Genomic DNA, 20,429 nt, shown 5'->3' with positions numbered 1-20,429 from the left:
ACTTTGCATGTTCATGCACCTTTACTATCAGAATGCAGCAAATCTGGAACATTATCAGCAGTTCAAATGAAATTTCTGTCAGAAGATAGAAATTTTTGAAGTTCATAAAACAAGATCTCAACACTCAAACAGGCATTTAATCGACTAATATCACCTCCAGTGCATGTTTTGGAAGAGTGTGAAAGGTCTGGTAAGGGTACTAAAGTGACATATATCTGATAGATTCTTGAATCCACATCCAGGTGGAACCTCTTGAGTTTTTCAAATGAAGATAATTTTACGAAGAAACATAACTGCTGGGTAGAAACTTTATTCGCCGGTCCTATGGATGACCCACTTCCATCTTTCAATTAGTAAGGATCTCTTATTTTAATTTAATTCATTGGCCTCTTACATTATGCTGGGTTCCTGAATGGCTGAGGTAAGGGAACTCCCTTCATTAGTGACATTGTAGGGATTGGTGAAGATTCAAAGTGACCTCGGAAATTCTGGTCTAGAGCTAAGACTTGATGCATTCAAGTCCTGGTGGAGTTTGTGACATTTACTGTAGATTGCTGACAATTGTGAGAGCTTATTGGAACAACAGAGGAATTTCATCCACAACAGATTGTAACAAATAGACCAATTTAATGTAAACATCGGCTGTAATATGCTTATGGTTTGCGAAAGCTCGACAAAACTAATATAAGTTTAAAATGTTGCAATAAAATTCTTGATTTCAAATGCATACTGTTCAGTCAAGCAATCTTTGGTGAATCTGATTCGCCACAGACATTTCTCCTGGGTGAGGTACAGTAGAAGAATTGATCCCATTTTGCTCTTTTAAGGTATAGCCCCTTATGGCGAATTATCCTCCTCTAGCATCCTTGTAAGGTTTTCATTTCTGTATTCTTTGTTCCATTTCATAGTCATGTAGTGGACAAAAGACACAATCACAACTCTGAACTAGTTTTAAGTGCATATTAGCTAGTACCTAAAGCCTACAGACAACGTTTTAGGAATTGAAGGAGGGAACCTGGAAGGAACAAACAAAGTGATTTTGAAGGTGATAAGGGAATTGAAAATAGATCAAACATATGACACTCTTAAAGAATCAGTTATTTTCATGGAGTTCAAAAATTCACTTCTTGAAATAGTGAGAACTTGTTGAAGAGCAGCGAATTAAGACTGCGAGATTAGCAGGGGTTGCATGAAATTCTTAAAGGGGAGGGTGAGCAGCCAGAGGTCATTGTGCATGTTGGTACCAATGACAAAGGCAGAAACAGGGATGAGGTCCTGCGGAGTGAGTACAAGGAATTAGGAAAAAGGCTGAGGGGTGTAATCTCTGGATTACTACCAGTGCCCTGTGCTCGTGAGGCAAGGAATAGAAAAATTGGACAGATGAATGCATGGCTAAGGAGCTGGCGCAGGGGAAAGGGTTTCAGGTTATTGGATCATTGGGATAGCCTCTGGGGTCTGGGTGACCCTGTATAAGAGGAACAGGTTGTATCTAAAATATCCTCACGGGGGGTTTGCTAGTGCTACTTGTGATGATTTAAACAAGAGTGGTAGGGGACTGGGAACCAGAGCAGCAAATCAGCAAGTGGAGGAATTGAGAGGAAGATAGACGTTAGTATCAGTAAGTCAGAAAGGAAGGACAGGCAGAGACAAGCAAATGAACACGATGGTATTAATGAGCTGAAGTGTGTTTATTTCAACGCAAGGAGTGTTATAGGTAAGGCAGATGAGCTTAGAGCCTGGATCAGTGCATGGGATTGTGATGTTGTGACCTTACAGAGACTTGGTTGAGAGAGGGACAGGACTGGCTGCTTAACATTCCAGTGTTTTGTTCTTTTAGATGAGACAGAGAGAAGGGTAAAAGAGGTGGAGGAGTTGCATTATTAATCAGGGAGAATGCCACATCTGCACTCAGAGAGGACATACTGGAAGGCTCATCCACTGAGGCTATATGTGTAGAGCTCAAAAATAAATTAGGTATAATGACTCTGATAGGATTATACTATAGAACCCCCAACAATCATCGAGACATTGATGACCAAATATGTAGGCAAAGTATGGAAAAATGCAATAACAACAGGGTTGTCATAATGAGTGACTTTAACTTCCCCAATACTGACTGGAACTCCCTGAGAGCAAGGGATTATACTACAGACCTCCGAACAGCCACCAAGACTTTGAGGACCAAAATGTAGGCAGATTATGGAAAGATGCAGTAACAACAGGATTGTTACAGTCGGTGACTTTAACATCTCCCTATATTGACTGGGACTCCCTTAGAGTGAGTGGCTTAGACGGGACAGCATTTGTTAAGTGCATCCGCAATGGTTTTTTGAAACAGTATGCTAACAGTCCAATTAGAGGAGGGCCATACTGGCCCTTGTACTGGCTAATGAGCCTGACCAGGTGACTGACCTTTCGGCGGGAGAGCACTTTGGAAACTGAGATCACAACTCCTTAAGTTTTAAGATAGCTATGAATAAGGATAAGACAGAACCTTCGCTGGAAGGTACTCAACTGGGGGATGGCAAATTATGTCATATTAGGCAGGAGCTAGGGAGTGTTAATTGGGAGGAGCTTTTATTGGGTAAGTCCACGTTTGACACGTGGGAGTTGTTCAAAGACCCGTTGATCAGAGTTCAGGACCGGCATTTTCCAGTAAGGAAGAATGACAAGGATGGAAAGGTAAAGGAAGCTTCGATAACAAAGGAAGTGGTGAATTTAGTAAAAGGAAAAAAAGCATGTAAAGTTTAGGAAGCTAAAATAGGACAGGGCCCATGAGTAATATAAAGAAAGAAGGAAAGAACTCCAGCAGGGAATTAGGACAGCAAGAAGGGGCCATTGCAACAAGGGTTAAAGAGAATCCCAAGACATTCCATACAAGAAAATAATTGGGGAGAAAGTAGGACCACTCAAGGGTAAAGGAGTAAACTTGTGTTTTGAGGCAGATGATGTGGGTGAGATGCCAAATGAGTACTTTGTGTCTGTATTTACGCACGAGAAGGATATAGAAACATAGAAAATAGGTGCAATAGTAGGCCATTCAGCCCTTTGAGCCTGCACCACCATTCAATATGATCATGGCTGATCATGCAATCTCAGTGTCCCATTCCTGCCCTCTCCCCCCACCCCCAATCTCTTTAGCTGCAAGGGCCACGTCCAGCTCCTCTTGAATATATCTGATGAACTGGCCACAACAGCTTCTTGTGGGAGAAAACTCCTCAGGTTCACAACTCTCTGAGTGAAGAAATTCTTCCTCATCTCAGTCATGAATGACTTACCCCTTATTCGTAGACTCTGACCCCTAGTTCTGGACTTTTCCATCATCAGGATCATTCTTCCCACATCTAGCTTGTCCAGTCCCATCAGGATTGTATATGTTTCTAGGCAATCCCCTCATTCTTCTAAAATCCAGTGAATATAAGCCCAATCAATCCAGTCTTTCCTCATATGTCAGTCTACCATCCCTAGAGTCATTCTGGTGAACCTTCGCTAGTCTCCCTCAATAGTAAGAATGTTCTTCCTCTGACTAGGAGACCATAACTGCACACAATACTCAAGGTATGGCCTCACAAAGACCCTCTATAACTGCAGCAAGGCATTTATACTCAAATCCTTTCAATATGAATAATCTGTCTTCCTGTTTTTTGTGACCAAAATGGATAACTTCACATTTATCCACATTATACTGCATTTCACAAGTATTTGCCTCCTCAGCCTGCCTGTCCAAGTCACCTTGCAGCCTCTTAACATTCTCCTCACCGGGCACACTGCCACCCAGCTTAGTGTCATCTGCAAAATTGAAAATATTGCATTCAATTTCTTCATCCAAACTGTTAATGTATTTTGTGAACAGCTGAGGTCCCAGTACTGAACTGTGTGGTCCTCCACGTCACTGCCTGCCATTCTGAAAAGGATCTGTTTATTTCAACTCTTTGCTTCCTATCTGCCAATCAGTTCTCTATCCATGTCAATACATTACCTCCGATATCATGAGCTTTAATTTTCTATTCTAGTCTGTTGCATGGAACTTTGTCAAAAACTTTTTGCAAGTCCAAATACATAACATTTACTGATTCATTTGTGTCCACTCTACTGGTGACATCCTCAAAAAATTGCAGAAGATTTGTCAAGCATGATTTCCCTTTATTGAATCCATGCTGACTAGGACCAATTCTGTCACTGCCTTCCAAATGCTCAGTTATTTCATCCTTAATGATCGACTCCAGCATTCTTCCCACTACCGATATCAAGCTAACTGGCCTATCGTTCCCCATTTTCTCCCTCCCTCTTTTGTCGAAAAGAGTGGGGTTACATTAGCTACCCTCCATTCCATTCAAATCCACTGGGTACCATCCAAAATTGCAGGAAGCATTCGAATGGTGGTATCAAAAATTAAAGACCACATAGAAGGCATATAGCTAAGACTATCCAGAGGATTGGGATAGAGGTTGCAATTAGGGTTGCACCCAATGATTCAAATAAGTTCAGTTCATTTGAATTAGTTTGTGTGCATGAGGTGAGAGGACCACTAAAATTAATTAAGGAGAAATTGGTCAGTTATAGATCAGAGACCACATATTTGGACAATTTGTCAAATTTCATGAAAGATTAAATAGAGCAAGTGAGTTGGCGAGACACAGCATTTAAAAATAGCACAGTGTGTGATGAAACAGGGGGCAGACAAGAAACCAAAAATTTGTAACTTTGCTATTGGAGATAAAGTGTTCATGTTACTCTGAGTGGTAGGTAAACCTTTAAAGGCAAGATTTAGTGTGCCTTATCATCTCGAGAGGAAATTGAGTGAGGTGAATGGTTTAATAAGAATACCAGATAGGAAGAAATCTCACTGAGTGTGTCATGTGAATATACTCAAAGTATTTTGATAAAGAAAGAAAGCAAAAGGAGAATGTTTCTGGTTATAACACAGGATGAAGAATCAAGTTCAAGTGATTCTGAATTGGACATGCCTCAAATTAAACTGGACGATGAGGAAGTTTTCAAAAATTGGGATAAATTATTGAGTTACCTTCCAGAGGAAAATCAAAATGACCAGTAAGCATTATTACAATTATATGGGGAGATATGTGGGAATAAGCTGGGAAGTACTAATTTGGTCATGCCTGATGAAGATATAGGACATGCTGTTCCAATTAAGCAAAATCCTTTAAGACTTAACTCTCTAAAGTTGGCATAGGTTCAAAAAGAGATTGAATGCATGTTGAAATGTTAGTTGCATAAATAGAGCTCACCCATTGTAATGCTGCCAAAACCAGATGGTACCCAACAATTATGTGTGGTCTATCGCAAAGTCAATGCAGTTACAAAATCTGATTCATATCCTATTCCACATTTGGAAGACAGTATTGAGAACTTATATTTCTAAGGTGGACTTATTTAGAGGTACCTTTGACTGAAACAGCAAAGAAAAGTTTGGCTTTCATAACACTGAATGGACTAGACCAGCTTAAAAGTCACACCAGTTGGTACGAAAAATGTGTTAGCCACATTTTGAAGACTCACCAATAAGGTAATTTTTGGATTACTCAGTTGTGTGATGCACATTGATGATCTGGTGATTTTTAGTCACACATGGAAGGAACATTTGGAACATCTATTGGAATTATTCGACTGACTTCAAGATGTGGGCTTGGTGATAAACATGGCTAAGACTGAGTTTAAAACCCTAGTGAAGTTTTTGGCTATGCCATTGGACATGGACAAATGGCCCCACAGGATGTGAAAAAAAAAAGATTATTGCGGGGGTTTCCCATACCATTGCTGAACAGGGAAGTACTATGATTCCTGGAACTGGGTGATTCTTCTTGGAAGTTTGTACCGAATTTTAGCAGTGCGGTTACTCCACTGACTGACTTGTTGAAGAAGTGCAGAAACTTTCAGTGGATGGAAGGATGTCAGAAGGCATTTGACAGCCTGAAAGCTGAATTAACCATTGTCCCATTGTTAGCCACACCTGATTACACAAAGCCATTCAAGGTGGCTATCGATGCGAATGACGTGGATGTCGGTGTTGTACTCTTACAAGACAATGGGAAGATAGAAAGACATATTGGATATTTTTCCAGAAAATTGAATAATTATCAACAGAAATATTCCACAATTGAGAAACAGACCTTCAGTTTAGTGCTGACATTGCAACATTTCAACATTTGTATTGCCAGTAATGAGACAATTATATATTCTGATCATAACTCCTTCAAGTTTTTTAGAGAAAAAAATAAGAATAACAATTACAGACTGTTTAGATGGAGATTATTATTGCAGCCATTCAATTAGAAAATTAGACACGTGGCAGGATGAGACAATGTATTTGCCAATGCGTTGTTGTTACTTTGATGAACAAGGATAGGATGGAGGCGGTTGGTGGTGGGAAAAAAACAGACTGAAATGGACTGTAGTAGTCAATATTTTCATGATTAGAGTCAATGTATACGTATTGTAGTGTACTAATAGAGTTAAGGACAAAGGATTTTAAAAACGAAGACATCTTTGTATATTGATGGTTTTAAGAGTGGAGGTGTAATGATACTATGGCATTAAGAGGTGTATTTTGTCTCAGTTTTATAAAAAAATAAACAATAAAGTAAACAGCTTGTGAGGCCTTGTTTTTTTTAAGTTGAAACAATAGAAACAGCCTGAATGGGCAGGTTCAAGCTCCCAACTTTTAGTTTTAGTTTTCAGCAGTTGCTGGGGTCTTGAAGCTGGATGTGGAAGCTCTTATTCCTCTCTCTGATACAGACGAAACCTGGGTTCTATTAGGATTGCATTTGAATCAATCTATATTACTGAATTTACCTTGGCCAAAGGTGTGTTTATGAGATGTTACTATAATGGAACAGTTAATTAGCAGTAGGTAGTCTATATTAATTTGTTAAGCATTTCAACAGTGTTACACTTAAACCAATTATTTTATTTTATTTTGTTTGTATTTCAATTAAAGTAAATGAATAAGGTAGGTTTTGTTTCAAGTCTGATAGCTTGAACAGTCAAATTGGTTCTGGAACACGATGCCTTACACTTACCTTTAAAGTAAGAAAAAGTTAGGCTATAGATTATCTTCTTGACACATTTTGTAGGGCTTTGGTCTGGTCCATTACAAACTGAATGGACCTACGGGGTCCTAATTTGAAAAATAGTTGTCACAACAGCCTGTCGAGTTATGTGACATCATGACACCTCAACACTTCATGCGGTTCCAATATATGGAAGGGAATGTCCGCATGTGTACCTTGTTCCACAAAGTATGCTGTATTGTCGCATTAGAAACATTCAGCCTTCAAGATTTCAGGAGCGTTACTCATCAAAACGTTGCACCCAATATGTTTGAAACTAGGCTTAAAGTATGCCAAGAGATCTTCTTACGATTGTATTGACCACATGGGCTCATGACAGTTGAAATTAAATGCAGAAAAATATGGGGCATTAATTGGTAAGAAGCATGAGGAAAAATTGTGTGTAAGAACAAAGTAACACAATGTTTTGAAAATAGCAGAACAGGTTTACCATGCAGCTAATAATATGTATGGGATCTTGGCTTTGTAAATAGAGGCATAGAATTCAAAAACAAGGATTATGCTCAAACTTTAAAGGGCTTAGCTGGAGTATTGAATCAAATTCGAGGCTCCATTAGTTTTGATGGATATGAAAACTTTGGAAGACATACTGAAGAGATAAGGAATACTTTGAGGGATGAGGAATTATAATTATGTCGATAAAATAGAAAGTTAGTCTTGTTTCTCTTTCGAGGAGAGAAGGCTAAGAGGTAAATTGACAGATGCAATTAAAGTCATGAATGGTTTACATAGACTGAGGAAAGAGAAATTGTTTCTAATGTCAGAACAGTCAATAACTAGGAGGTCCAAATATAAGGTGATCAGGTGAAGAATCAGAGACATGAGCATATGTGTTTTTATGCAATAGTGGTTAGGATTTAGAATGCACTTTCTGATAAGGTGATGGAAACAGATTGAATAGTTGCTTTCAAAAGGTAATTAGATAAATACCTGAAAAAAAATTAAAGTTGCAGTGTTATGGGGAATGAACAAATGAATGGGGGTTACTTTATTGCACTTTGAAAGACCTGATGCAGATTAGATGGTCTATAAGGTCTTCTTCTGTGTTATACTATTTTCTGATATTCATGTGAATAGATCAAGAATTATTACCATCAAGAGACAGAGACAATTTCTGAATTACTCCTGGAAATCATTTCCCAACAAACAATCTTAAGTGTTACCAATCCATTGTCATGTTGTGTCACTTGGTTAGTTAATTATATGTTATTACAAGATAACTACTTCTGTTTTTCAAGCTGTTACATATTTGAAGGATACTCACCTCCTGCTGGTGGCACGACCTGATCCAACAATTTCATGCTTGTACGTTTCCAGATTTTTTTAATAATTGCTCGAAGTTCTTCGTTTGCTTGTTCCAAATTACCTGTTCAGACAGGACATTGCATTTCAAACACAGGTCCGGAAATTAAAGCCTCAATCCAACCCAATATACTAAATAATATTCTCTTACCTGTCGTGATGGTGAGGAAATTTTCTGGTTCTGCTAAAAATGGATTTGTGTTGCCACTGTGACTGCACTACTTTCAGATTTGGACCTCCTTTGAAATGTACTTATGTCAAATGGGTGACTTGCTGGTTTACAGCTTAAAATCATGTAGGTTCTGCATAGAGAAGGCAGATGCTAGTGCCCCTAGGTGCCAAGTGGTTGTATGGGGACATTACATTTAATTGAGAATGAGACCACATAAGGTTGGAAAGTTTATTTTGAATTGTCTTTCAAAATACAAAAATTAGCCTTTTTGAAATAGCTTCCACATTTATCTGGTGTTTGACCCTAATCTATACATTTATATAGTCTCCTATCTGTTTTGGACTGGAGGGTTGGGTGCCCACTTAAAACTTGGCTTAAATTTTAATTAAGTAGACATATACTCAAGTTCTCTTCTAGATATTGTACCTCGAATCATCCATCTTTCAGACAAGTAGGCAGTTAAAAATCCCCTCTAGTGAGTTCCCTTCTCTAAACATTTATTTAACCTAGTTCCCTATAAAAATAATTAATAATAAATATCTCAAAGAAGGCATCTCAGCAACATACCAAAATCATAGGCCACCATTGCTTACAGATCTGAAACCAAAGAAATTGTTAAAAATTTATACCTTCAGTTTTGATCCTTAATGCAGTGCGAACCAATGCAAAGAGAGTTGCATTGAACATGACTGTGCCATCACTGTTTAAAGGCATATTCATGGATACCAAGCGCTGCATGGAACAACAAACAATGTGACTTAGTGAAACAGCGTAAAGATTATTCCAACTCTTATTGTGAGATATCAAAGTTATGTGAATGAAACTAAATATACAGTCAAAGGAAAAGCAAAATCCAGTTTTAAAAATGGAGAAAATCAACAAGCTTTTTTTCAAAATATGGATAATAAAACCAGACTAAAACCTGAACAGGTTTGATCATAAGAAATGGTTTCCAAATTCATTTTTATCCATACTTTTCCTATTATTATTTTTGAACAGACAGTATATCTTGGATAGACCAATAAGAACTATAGGCATAATTTTACTTTTATCAGATGTTTTAATGTTGTTGAGTCATGTGGAGAGCTTCTCTCCATGAAGCCTAGTGAGTTTTCTTGTTTGATTATTTCAAATTGCACTTATTAATTACTTACCATACCCCTACCCTTACTGCTCATCCATTGTCTTCAGGATTCAACTAACTGCAATAAGCAGAAGAACTTGCCACTGTAGGGATACCTCCAAATAGACCTGGCACCTGTAGCACCTAAAAAGGTCATTGTGCACCTGGACAAGCACCATCAGTCCAAAGCTTTCCTGCACAGTTTAAGATATCTTCCCCCAATAAGGCAAATAAAAAGAAAATTGGAGGCTTGCTTTGTGGACAGATTATCACTTGTGGAAGTCCTGGTGGACTGGATGGCACGAGCAGCAACATCCTATCCACCAGAACCAGCAGAGAATGCCACACAATTAGATCCTGGCAGTTTGGTCCATGATTCCCACCTGGGTTACTGAAGGAATGACCAGCAGCAAAAGAAGGTGATCAATGACCTTCTCTGCTCAGCTAGGGTAAGGTTTATCATCTTATGTCTGCTACCTCATTTATATCTCTACTCATTTCACCATTACCACTGCACCCACCTCATACGAAGGATCATGCTCTACTCCTCACGCTATTGAATGTGATATTTTTCTTACTTGCTCTCAGTTAGCCCAACCTTCTGAGTCACTAATGCAGGGCATATAACCATTTTCCCCCACTAGTACCCTCACTAACAGTTGTGCAATCTGCTTTCATCTCATTCAATACTCCCTTTCTCACATTCCAGGAGAGAATAGGCCAGAATAGGGCAGGGTGAGTAGTGAGCTAACTAAAATTCAGCTTATCATCATATATGAGGAGAGAATTCAGACTTTGACCATTTGGATAGCTAACTGACCATATCCCAGCAGTGGAGTCGTAATAGAGGGTGTCCTTGACTTACTGTACTGGGACACCTTGACTGAAGGCTGAATCCCCTCACTGAGGACCACTAACAACCATGACAAACATCCTGGCTCTGTGTCTGCGGTAAACAGCAAAACAAGGCAAAAGTGGCGTGAGCCTGGCAGCTTTGGTTGGTGGGCAAGGTGCAAAATACAGAGCAAGACAGGGATGCTGTGAGCATCCTGATAAGCTGAAGGTGAGTGAGTGCTAAAAGAGCAAGTGAACAGCCCTGAGATGCAGCCTGATCTGAAGCTATGAGCTGAAGCTATGTTCCTCGATACAGTGTCTGTGCAGCAGCATTTCAATAGTAGTCGTCTATGTACACCGAAGTGCAGCATTAAATTTTAGAAGGTCCCATAAATGGATCAGAAAAGTGTCATGAGGGTCTTGGGAAGTGGCAGATTTAGAATGCCAGCATCCATGGACATGGCAAGAGAGCAGCTGGTGCTTGGAACGTGCCCTGAGATGTTGTTGTCGGGTGTCAAGAATGCCAGATTGGAGGAGCAAGAGGTAAGCTAAAGTCACTTTCATGTCCGAAATTGTTGATGTATAGTCTCCTTGTTGCGGGTGATAGGATAGAAAACTCATATTCATGATGTGAGATTTGCAGTTAATTACGCAGATAATAAGCAGCAATTTCTGTGAATTAGCAGATCACTGCTTCCTAATGAGAATTTTGTCTCAAGGTCTGGAACTCTATTTGAGAATGTAATGTGTGGTTCCTGTGAGAAAGTCCTTGCCCAACTTTGCACATGATTCCCCCAGATATTTTGTCATTGAGGGCCCCATAGGATTCAGCTCTACGTACAGAAAATCAGAAGGTTTTCCTAATTTGTATTTGCTTCTTATCACCAATTTTCATCCAGGTGCTCCACCTATATGTTTTACAGAATCAAATGCAATAAATGTGTGGTCCAAATGTTATAGATAGAGTAATCCAGATATCTGGACTAATAATTATAGGACTTAAAGTTCAAATCCCATGTAAGAATCTGAGAATTTGAATTGCCAAAATAATCTCTAAACACTGAGAATTCAGTTTTTTTGTGTGTTACAGTATAAAAATAATTTGAGGCATGACTCTTACTAAGTATAGCATGTTTCAGAGGAACAGACAACTTTGGGCAGATGGTTCTGAAAGCTTTGCACTACTACAGATCATTTGTCATGATCAGTCACCAACTCCATTATCACATAGCTAAAGTAAATAGTCTTATCAGAATTAATCTGGAATTAAGAATCTAGTGATGACTACAAAACCTTTATTGATTATTGGAAAAAGCCATTTGGTCCACGAATGTCCTCCAGAGAAGGAAATCCATTATCCTTACCTGGTCTGGCCTACATATGATTCCAGACCCACAGCAATTTTGCTGACCATCACCTGCCCTCTGAAATGGCCTAGCAACCCACTCAGTTGTATCAACTGCTGTGCAGTCTCAACAAATAAATGAAATAGGACAAACCATCTGGCATTGATACCTGACAATGGGAGCTTTGCGAGCTTTCCACAGCAGAATTATTCTCACATTTTGTACAATCAGTATGCACTTGTAAACCTCAATTCCAAGTCTATAAAAATCAAATCTAATGCTGATCTTGCATTTGTACTCCTCCTCTGCAGCTGTATTTTTATATGCCTCACTCTGTCTAAACACCCAATGATCTGTATGACCTTGTATGTTATGATCTGCCTGTACTGTTTGCAAAACAAAACTTTTCACTATACATAGGCACATGTGACAACAACAATAATCTAATAAAAATCAGTGGAAAAGACAGTAAACAGAAACACCCCTGTCAAGTCTGCAAAGTCCTCCTTACTAACATCTAGGGGCTAGTGTCAAATTGGGTGAGCTGACTCACAGAGTAGTCAAGCAACAGTCTGACATATTCATACGCATGGAATCAGACCTTACAGACAATGTCCCAGACATCACCATCACCATCCCTGAATATGTCTTGTCCCACTGGCAGGACAGACCCAGCAGGGGTGACAGCACAATGTTGTACAGTCATAGCTTCAGAGAGCATGGAAACAGACCCTTCAGTCCAACTCATCCGCACCAACCAGATATCCACAACTAGTCCCATTTGCCAGCATTTGGCCAATATCCCTCTAAACCCTTCCAATTCATGTACTCATCCAGATGCCAATTAAATGTTGTAATTATACTTGCCTCCACCATCTCCTCTGACAGTTTGATTGAGTTTTTTCAACAACATTTTGGAAAGTTAACACCAAAACTTCTAGTGCCTTATTAGCTGCCTCGTTTAAGACCTGAGAGTGATGTCTATCAGGACCTGGAGACATATTAACCTGTAACTCCATCAGTTTGCTCAGTATTGTTTCTCCAGTGATTAAAATTTCACCATGTTCCTTCTGATTATAGGTATTAAAATTCAATCTTTTTGTATTCGCTACAGTGAATGTAGAAACAAAATAGTTAATTATATTTTCCATTTCTTCCTACCATTCCCCTCTTCTAAAGAACCAATACACATTTTATTTATTCTTTTCCTTTTTAATAACTTACAGAAACTCTTGCTATCTGTTTATACACTTCTAGGTCAGCAGCTTCTCATGATTTACTTGTCTTGATTAACCTTTTAAACAAACATTGGCAGGTCCTTATCATTTTTATTTACAGAAAGGTTTTACTTATTGCAGGCATTATGAGGTACCCTTAAAAAGTTTCACTGCTGCTCTACTAATCCATTATCAGTTCATTTCAGCTAGATCTGCTCCCATGCCCACACAGTTGCCTTTACTAAAGTTTAAAATACTGGTCATGGACATATTCTTCTCCCTTCAAACTTAATGTAAAATTCAATTGTACTATGATCATTGCTATCTTTACTCTGAGGTCATAAATTGATTTTGTCCCATTACACAATACCAAGCCTAACATACCTGGTCTCAGGTCTCTTTTAGAACGTGCTCCTTTAGGAAACCATCTCAAAAGCATTATGTGAACTACTCATCAAGCTATTCTCCCAATACAAATTTTTCTAATTTATATGTAGACCTGGACATATGGAAGATGGGTTGGCTTGCCTAAATATTGTCCAAGCCATTTGGTGTCTCAAGTCATTTGGCCCCTCAAGCCTGCCCTACCATTCAACAAGGTCTTAGCTGATCTGCTCCAGACCTAACTCTTCTTTTCTGCTAGCTCAGTCTAGCTGTTATCTCCCTGATAGTTCAAAAAATCTACCTTGTCTTTAAATAATCTCTGTGGATCAAGCTTCCACAACTGTCTGAGATAGACATTCTCTGCCCTCTGGGAGAAGACTTTACATTGCAGTTTTAAATGAGGATTCCCTTATTCTGTAACTGTGTTCCCTAATTCAGGACTTTCTCAAAAGTGGGAATACCTTCTTAACAACTACCCTGCCAAGCCCCTTCAGAATCTTGAATGTTTCAATAAATCACCCCTCATTCTTCTACATGCAAGTCATAAATGGTTTATCCTTTCTTCATAAGTCAACCCTTCATCCCAGCCTGGTAAATCTGTTTTGAACAGCCACCAATGCCAGGATATCTTAACTATACAAAGTACTCCAGATGAGGCCTCAACAACACCCTGCTCAATTGTAACAAAGTTTCCCTGTTTTAAATTCCAAGCTTTGAATAATAACTTCAAAGGATTTCTCTTGAGGTAATGGAAGAAGGTTACTGAAATATGTGAGGTAATCTGTTTAGAATTCCAAACGTTATTTGATAAACTGCCACAGATTAGGCTTTCCAGTAAATTTGAAGTACATCGAACTGAATATACTGTGACAGCATGTGTATAAACTTTTCTGATTCTTAAAAGTTTGTTTGCAAGATGTACGTGTCACTGGCTAGACCACAATTTCTTCATTACCAGTAAACAGGGAGCATTGGTCAGTGGCTGCTTTTTGGATTTAGGGAAGATATGTAGGGGAGTACCCCAGACACTGGTACAAGACCAAGGTTTTTCTTGATGCATGGTGATGACCAAAACTCAGGTACTAATGGCATAATTTGCAAATAATGCAAGACTTAGAAGTACTGTGAACTTTGAGAAGGCACATTCTGACCTATGGGATGGGTGAATAAGTAGCAAACAAAATTTAATTCATAGGTATGTAAAATGACACATTTTAGAAGGAACAATGAGTAGAAGCAACGTAAAGTGAAAGTCATATTTAAGGTGTAGATGAAAGATATCAGGGTACATGAACACAAATTATTGACAGTGGCAAAGCAGCTTGTGAAATTAGTTAAAATTAGAATCTGTGCTTCTAAATAGGACCAGATTTTCATACTGACTTTGGTACTCACACACCAAGATCAATTGCTCGGAGCCAGGCTGGTAGAGCCATTTTCCTGTAGAAGGTCTCTTAAGTGATTATCTCTAAGTTCACCATTCAATCAAGGATGGAAAGTGGGCTCTTGATGCTACAAGTCCAATTACATGGCTGGCAACTCTAACCTTGGCATACCCACTGACAGAGCTGGTTGTTGCTCAGTAGGTTGGGCAAAAACAGGGTGTCTCAAAATGGAGGTGCTCTAGCAGTAATGAAAGCATTTTCTTTGAACAAAGGCTAAGCAAACAGATTTCTCTGATTGAAGGGCTGAGATCATTGATTGAATGACCTCACAAAGGTGACCCTGACACTGGAAAACTTTTATTTCATTCCTAATATAGGCCTCATATAAGTGATTTGGCTGCAAAGTAATAATCCTCGTTCCTACTCTGGAAAAAGTTTCTGGCAGTGGAAATGTATCAGGGATTGTCTTAATGCTGCTCCCCTGTGGCTGCAGAAATTTTGCCATATTACAGATTACAAAATCAAGGAAATTATGATCAACATTTAAAGAATTTATATTTAGGCTCAACTGGAATATTTTGTACAATTCTGGCTACTGCACTTCAGAAAGAATGTGAAGACTTCAGAGAGACTGCAGGAAAAAAAAAGATGAAAAGACTTCAACCAGGTGGATAAATTGTAGAAGCTTCGGTTGTTTTTGTTAGAGAGGAGAAACTTGAGAGAAGATTGAGTGGAGGTGCACAAAATGATGACGAGTCTAAATAAAAATAAACTGTCTCTATGGCTGGAACTTTATCAGCTAATGATGCATGAGTGCCAAAGAAATATTGAGAATTGTCTTTCCAAAGCATAATAAGATTACTTACTTTGCAGGCCACTCTATGTGGACACAACTTGCCAAATCCCAAAGGCGGTTGTATCCTTCTCAGGAGAGTAACCACATCTAAGTGCTTGATGCGACCCCTGAAACAATATAAACAGAACAATGTAATTATTGACTAAAAATGTTTTGCTCTTTTTGTCTGAGTATGGGTTGTCCTTTCTACTAATTTCTTCTTTTTCTTTTCAATCGATTCTCTACATGTCATCTGTTGACAAGATGGTGGATTAGCCAGAAGGTTATATAGAGTCATAGAGATGTACAGCACAGAAATAGACCCTCCGGTCCAACTCATCCATGCCGACCAGATATCTTAAATTAGATTAGATTACTTACAGTGTGGAAACAGGCCCTTCGGCCCAACAAGTCCACACCGACCCGCCGAAGTGCAATCCACCCATACCACTACATTTACCCCTTACCTAACACTACGGGCAATTTAGCATGGCCAATTCACCTGACCTGCACATCTTTGTGACTGTGTGAGGAAACCGGAGCAGACATGGGGAGAACGTGCAAACTCCACACAGTCAGTCACCTGAGGTGGGAATTGAACCCGGGTCTCTGGCGCTGTGAGGCAGCAGTACTAACCACTGTGCTACCGTGCCGCCCATAGTCTTTTTTACAGCATTTTGCCCATATCCCTCTCAACCCTTCCAAATCATGTACCCATCCAGTTGCCTTTTAAATGTGGTAATTGTAAGAATCTTCACCACTTCCTCTGGCAGGTCATTCCATACATGCACCAGCCTCTGTGTGAAAAAATTGCCTCTTAAGTCCCAGCAATATCTCCCCCAAGTACAGCTGTAATCTTATCCTTATCAAAAATGCCACCCCCATCCCTCTTGACCCCCTTTCTATCCTTCCTATAGCATTTGTATTCTGGAACATTAAGCTGCCAGTTCTGTCCACCCCGAGCCACATCTCTGTAATTGCAATGATGTTCCAGTCCCATGTTCCTAATCATGCCCTGAGTTCATCTGCCTTACCCATTAGGTTTCTTGTATTGAAATAAATGCAGTTTAATTGATCAGTCCTACCTCGTTCGCTGCTTTTGTTCCTGACTGCCCGGACTGTTTGACTTGCTCCTTTTCCCAACTGTACCAGTCTCAGACTGATCTTTTTCCTCACTATCTCCCTGGGTGTCACCCCCTCCCCCTTACTAGTTTAAATACTCCCAAGTAGTTGTAGCAAATCTTCCTGCCAGTATATTAGTACCCTTCTAATTCATGTGTAATTCATCCTTTTTAAACAGGTCACTTCTACCCCAGAAGAGATTCCAATGATCCAAAAATGTGATCCCTCCTTTTTAAATTCCTGCGTAACTTGCTGTTCTTCCTTCAGAATCTCATCCTTTTCCCTTCCTATGTCATTAGTTCCAATATGTACAATGACCTCCTGTTGACCCCTCTCCCCTTTGAGAACATTCTGCACTCTCTCAGAGATATCCTTGATCCTGGCACCAGGGAGGCAACAGACCATTCTGATTTCTCGCTGTCAGCCGTAGAAATGTCTGTCTGTGCCTCTGATTAGAGAATCCCATATCATATCGCTTGGAACCTGACGTACTCCTTGTTGTATTAGAGTCAGTCTCAGTATGGGAAACTTGGCTGCTCATGCTACGCTGCCCTGAGAGTCCATCACCCGCTAAACTTTCCAAAACAGCACAGTTATTTGAGATGGGATTAGCCACAGGAGACCCCTGCACTACCTACCTCCCTAGCTTCCTGCAGGTAACCCATCTAACTGACATTTTCTATGGTTTTTCTCCCTTCCTATAAATGCCATCCATCACACTCCCTAGCTCTTGTAAATTCCTCATTGCCTCCAACTGCCGCTCCAACCAATCCATGCGATGTGGCAGAATGTGCAACCACAGACACTTCCTGCAGGCATAATCATGAGTAATATGGAACTCTTTCTAATCTCTCACATCCAAATGGAAGAACACATCTCTCTACTAAAGGCCATCTTTGCACCTTAACAATGTACAGACCCAGAAAATAGCACTGTCTTACTGCTCCACGCTAACTTAGTACCTATGTTTTATACTTTTCAAATTATTCAAGGGACAGTCTCAATAAAACATATAATCAAAAAAGAACCCACTCTACTCCCTACTGTAGGTTTACAGCAAGGCTACACTTAAAAACTATACACTTTGCTGCTTCCATGCTGTGACCTCTCCGACACAGGTTCCTCCAAGGTCAGCTGTGAATTTCACTGTTTGTTAATTTTTCTTAGATGCACGCTGATGTCCAATGATACTTGAACTCAAACAGTAAAGGCAGTAGCTGTGCAGACTTACTGCCGTGTCAGATAGCAGTACAGGTTCTTTTCTCTGACCATGTGGTCTCTACCTTTATCTCTCCTCCTCCTTTTTAAAATGCCATTGTTTTGCTCTCTCCAAAACAATGCAACTGCTCCTGGAATTCGCAGAAATCAGCTCTAACACCTAAAATATCTCAAAAGATTTGCAGCTCTTACAACCACAATTTTGTTTTCCCAGTCCTTAACATGTTTTCAGCATTTTACATGATATTTGAAAGCACCACTTGATTGAGAACATTTTAGCACACTGCAATGAATGACGTGCCACATGGATCAATGCTTGGGCCTCAGTTACCTTCAATCACTCTTAGTGGTGTGGATGAAGAGACTAAAAACATTATAGCCACATTTGATAGGTGGCTGCTTGAGGAGAACACAAAAAGTCTGCAAAGGGCCAGCAGCTTTTCAGCAGTAGTCACTTAGGAGTTGTGGCCATTGCTAGGACTGCACTTAGCTAGGAGCAATATCATGGATGACACCATTGAATCAGGTAAGGGGGGGGGGTGGGGGTTGGAAATAGCAGAACAGTCACCCAGACCCCAGCAAGGAGAGAACAGTGAAATGGTGCTAAGAGATAGAAATGTTTTGATTGGGGTATCGTTTGCCACTACGGGTTCCTCTCTGCACCACAGAGTCTCCAATCAACAGGTCACTACACACCTGATCACAGAGGGGCTGTAAAAACCACAGAAATTGACATAAATGCTGAAGCACAAGGTTTTATTGGTGATGTCCTCATTGGTGGAGGTGTCCCCCAGTAATCTACCTTTGGAAGTAGAAAGAGGATCTAAACCAGCATTTGGCTTGACATTGAAGTATTTCAACTGTTCTCTTCACCAGATTGGAATCCTTGACCGTACCCATACTGAAGGGGTTGCATGGAGTCCGTAAAACCGTGGAGTTTAATTTAGATAAATATGAGGTGTTGCATTTTGATAAGGTAAAGTAGGGCCCTGGAGAGTGTTGCCGAATAGAGACTTAGGGATGCAGGTGCATTGTCCTCTGAAAGTGGAGTCACATGTAAATTGGTGGTGAAGGAAGTGTTTATTGCACAAAATACAGAGGCATAGGATTGAGGGTGATTTAGCAGTTTGGATCAGAAATTGGCTAGCTGAAAGAAGACAGAGGGTGGTGGTTAATGGGAAATGCTTATCCTGGAGTTCAGTTACTAGTGGTGTACTGCAAGGATCTGTTTTGGGTCCACTGCTATTTATCATTTTTATAAGTGACCTGGAAGAGGGTATAGAAGGATGGGTTAGTAAATTTGTGGATGACACTAAGGTCGGTGGAGTTGTGGACAATGCCAAAGGATGTTGCAGGTTACAAAGGGACATAGATAACTGCAGAGCTGGGCTGAGAGGTGGCAAATAGAGTTTAATGTGGAAATCTGTGAGCTGATTCACTTTGGAATAAGCAACATGAATAGAGTACTGGGATAATGGCAAGATTCTTGGCAGTGCAGATGAGCAGAGATATCTTGGTGTCCATATTCATAGATCCCTGAAAGTTGGCACCCAGGTTGATAGGGTTGTTAAGACATACAGTGTGTTAGCTTTTATTGGTAGAATTGAGTTTTGGAGGTACAAGGTCATGTTGCAGTTGTACAAAACTCTTGTGCGGCCGCACTTGGAGTATTGCGTACAGTTTTAGTCACCACATTATAGGAAGAATATGGAAGCTTTGAAAAGGATTCAGTGATGATTTACTAGGATGTTGCCTGGTATGGAGGGAAAGTCTTATGAGGAAAAGCTGAAGGAATTGAGTCTGTTTTCATTGGAGAGAACAAGGTTGAGAGAAGACTTAATTGAGATAGATAATATAATCAGAGAATTCGATAGGGTGGACAATGAGAGCCTTTTTTTCTCGGATGCTGATGGCTTGCATGGAGGGCATAGGTTTAACTGAGGGGTGATAGATATAGAACAGATGTCAGAGGTAGTTTCTTTATTTGGAGAGTTGTAGGGAACACCCTGCCTGCAACAGTAGTAGACTCTCCAAATTTAAGGGCATCTTAATGGTCATTGGATAAACATAAGAAGTAGCCTAAGATAGGTAGGCTTCAGATTGGTTTCACAGGTCAGCACAACATCGAGGGCTGAAGGGCCTGTGCTGCACTGTGAAGTTCTATGTTGGCACCCGTGCCTTCATTGATCAGAACATGGAATATAGTAGTTGGGATGTTCATGTTGTGGCTGTATAGGACACTGGTGAAGCACTTTTAGAATACTGCATACAATTCTGGTTGCCCTTCAATAGGAAAGATGTTCTTAAACTTAAGTGGATGCAGAAAATAACACAAGGATGTTGCTAGAATTGGTGGGTTTGAGTTATAGGGAGAGGCTGAATAGGCTGTTTTTTTTTCCT

At 39.9% G+C, this 20,429-nt stretch overlaps 1 protein-coding gene across 1 annotated transcript in view; it reads right to left on the bottom strand.

The window, feature by feature from the left end:
• LOC140458125 (voltage-dependent L-type calcium channel subunit alpha-1C-like) overlaps window positions 1–20,429 on the bottom strand; it is a 151,593-nt gene that overhangs the window by 68,164 nt on the left and 63,000 nt on the right. The window contains exons 6-8 of the mRNA XM_072552232.1: window positions 15,721–15,817; window positions 9,195–9,297; window positions 8,356–8,457 (exon numbers count right to left, since the gene is read on the bottom strand). Coding sequence (XP_072408333.1) covers window positions 8,356–8,457; window positions 9,195–9,297; window positions 15,721–15,817 — 302 coding nt within the window. The remainder of the gene's footprint in view (window positions 1–8,355; window positions 8,458–9,194; window positions 9,298–15,720; window positions 15,818–20,429) is intronic.

The sequence above is a fragment of the Chiloscyllium punctatum genome, chromosome 32 (assembly GCF_047496795.1).
Source record: "Chiloscyllium punctatum isolate Juve2018m chromosome 32, sChiPun1.3, whole genome shotgun sequence".
Taxonomy (NCBI): Eukaryota; Metazoa; Chordata; class Chondrichthyes; order Orectolobiformes; family Hemiscylliidae; genus Chiloscyllium; species Chiloscyllium punctatum.
The sequence above is the reverse complement of the archived record's forward strand: the minus strand, read 5'-3'. Positions and strand labels throughout refer to the sequence as shown.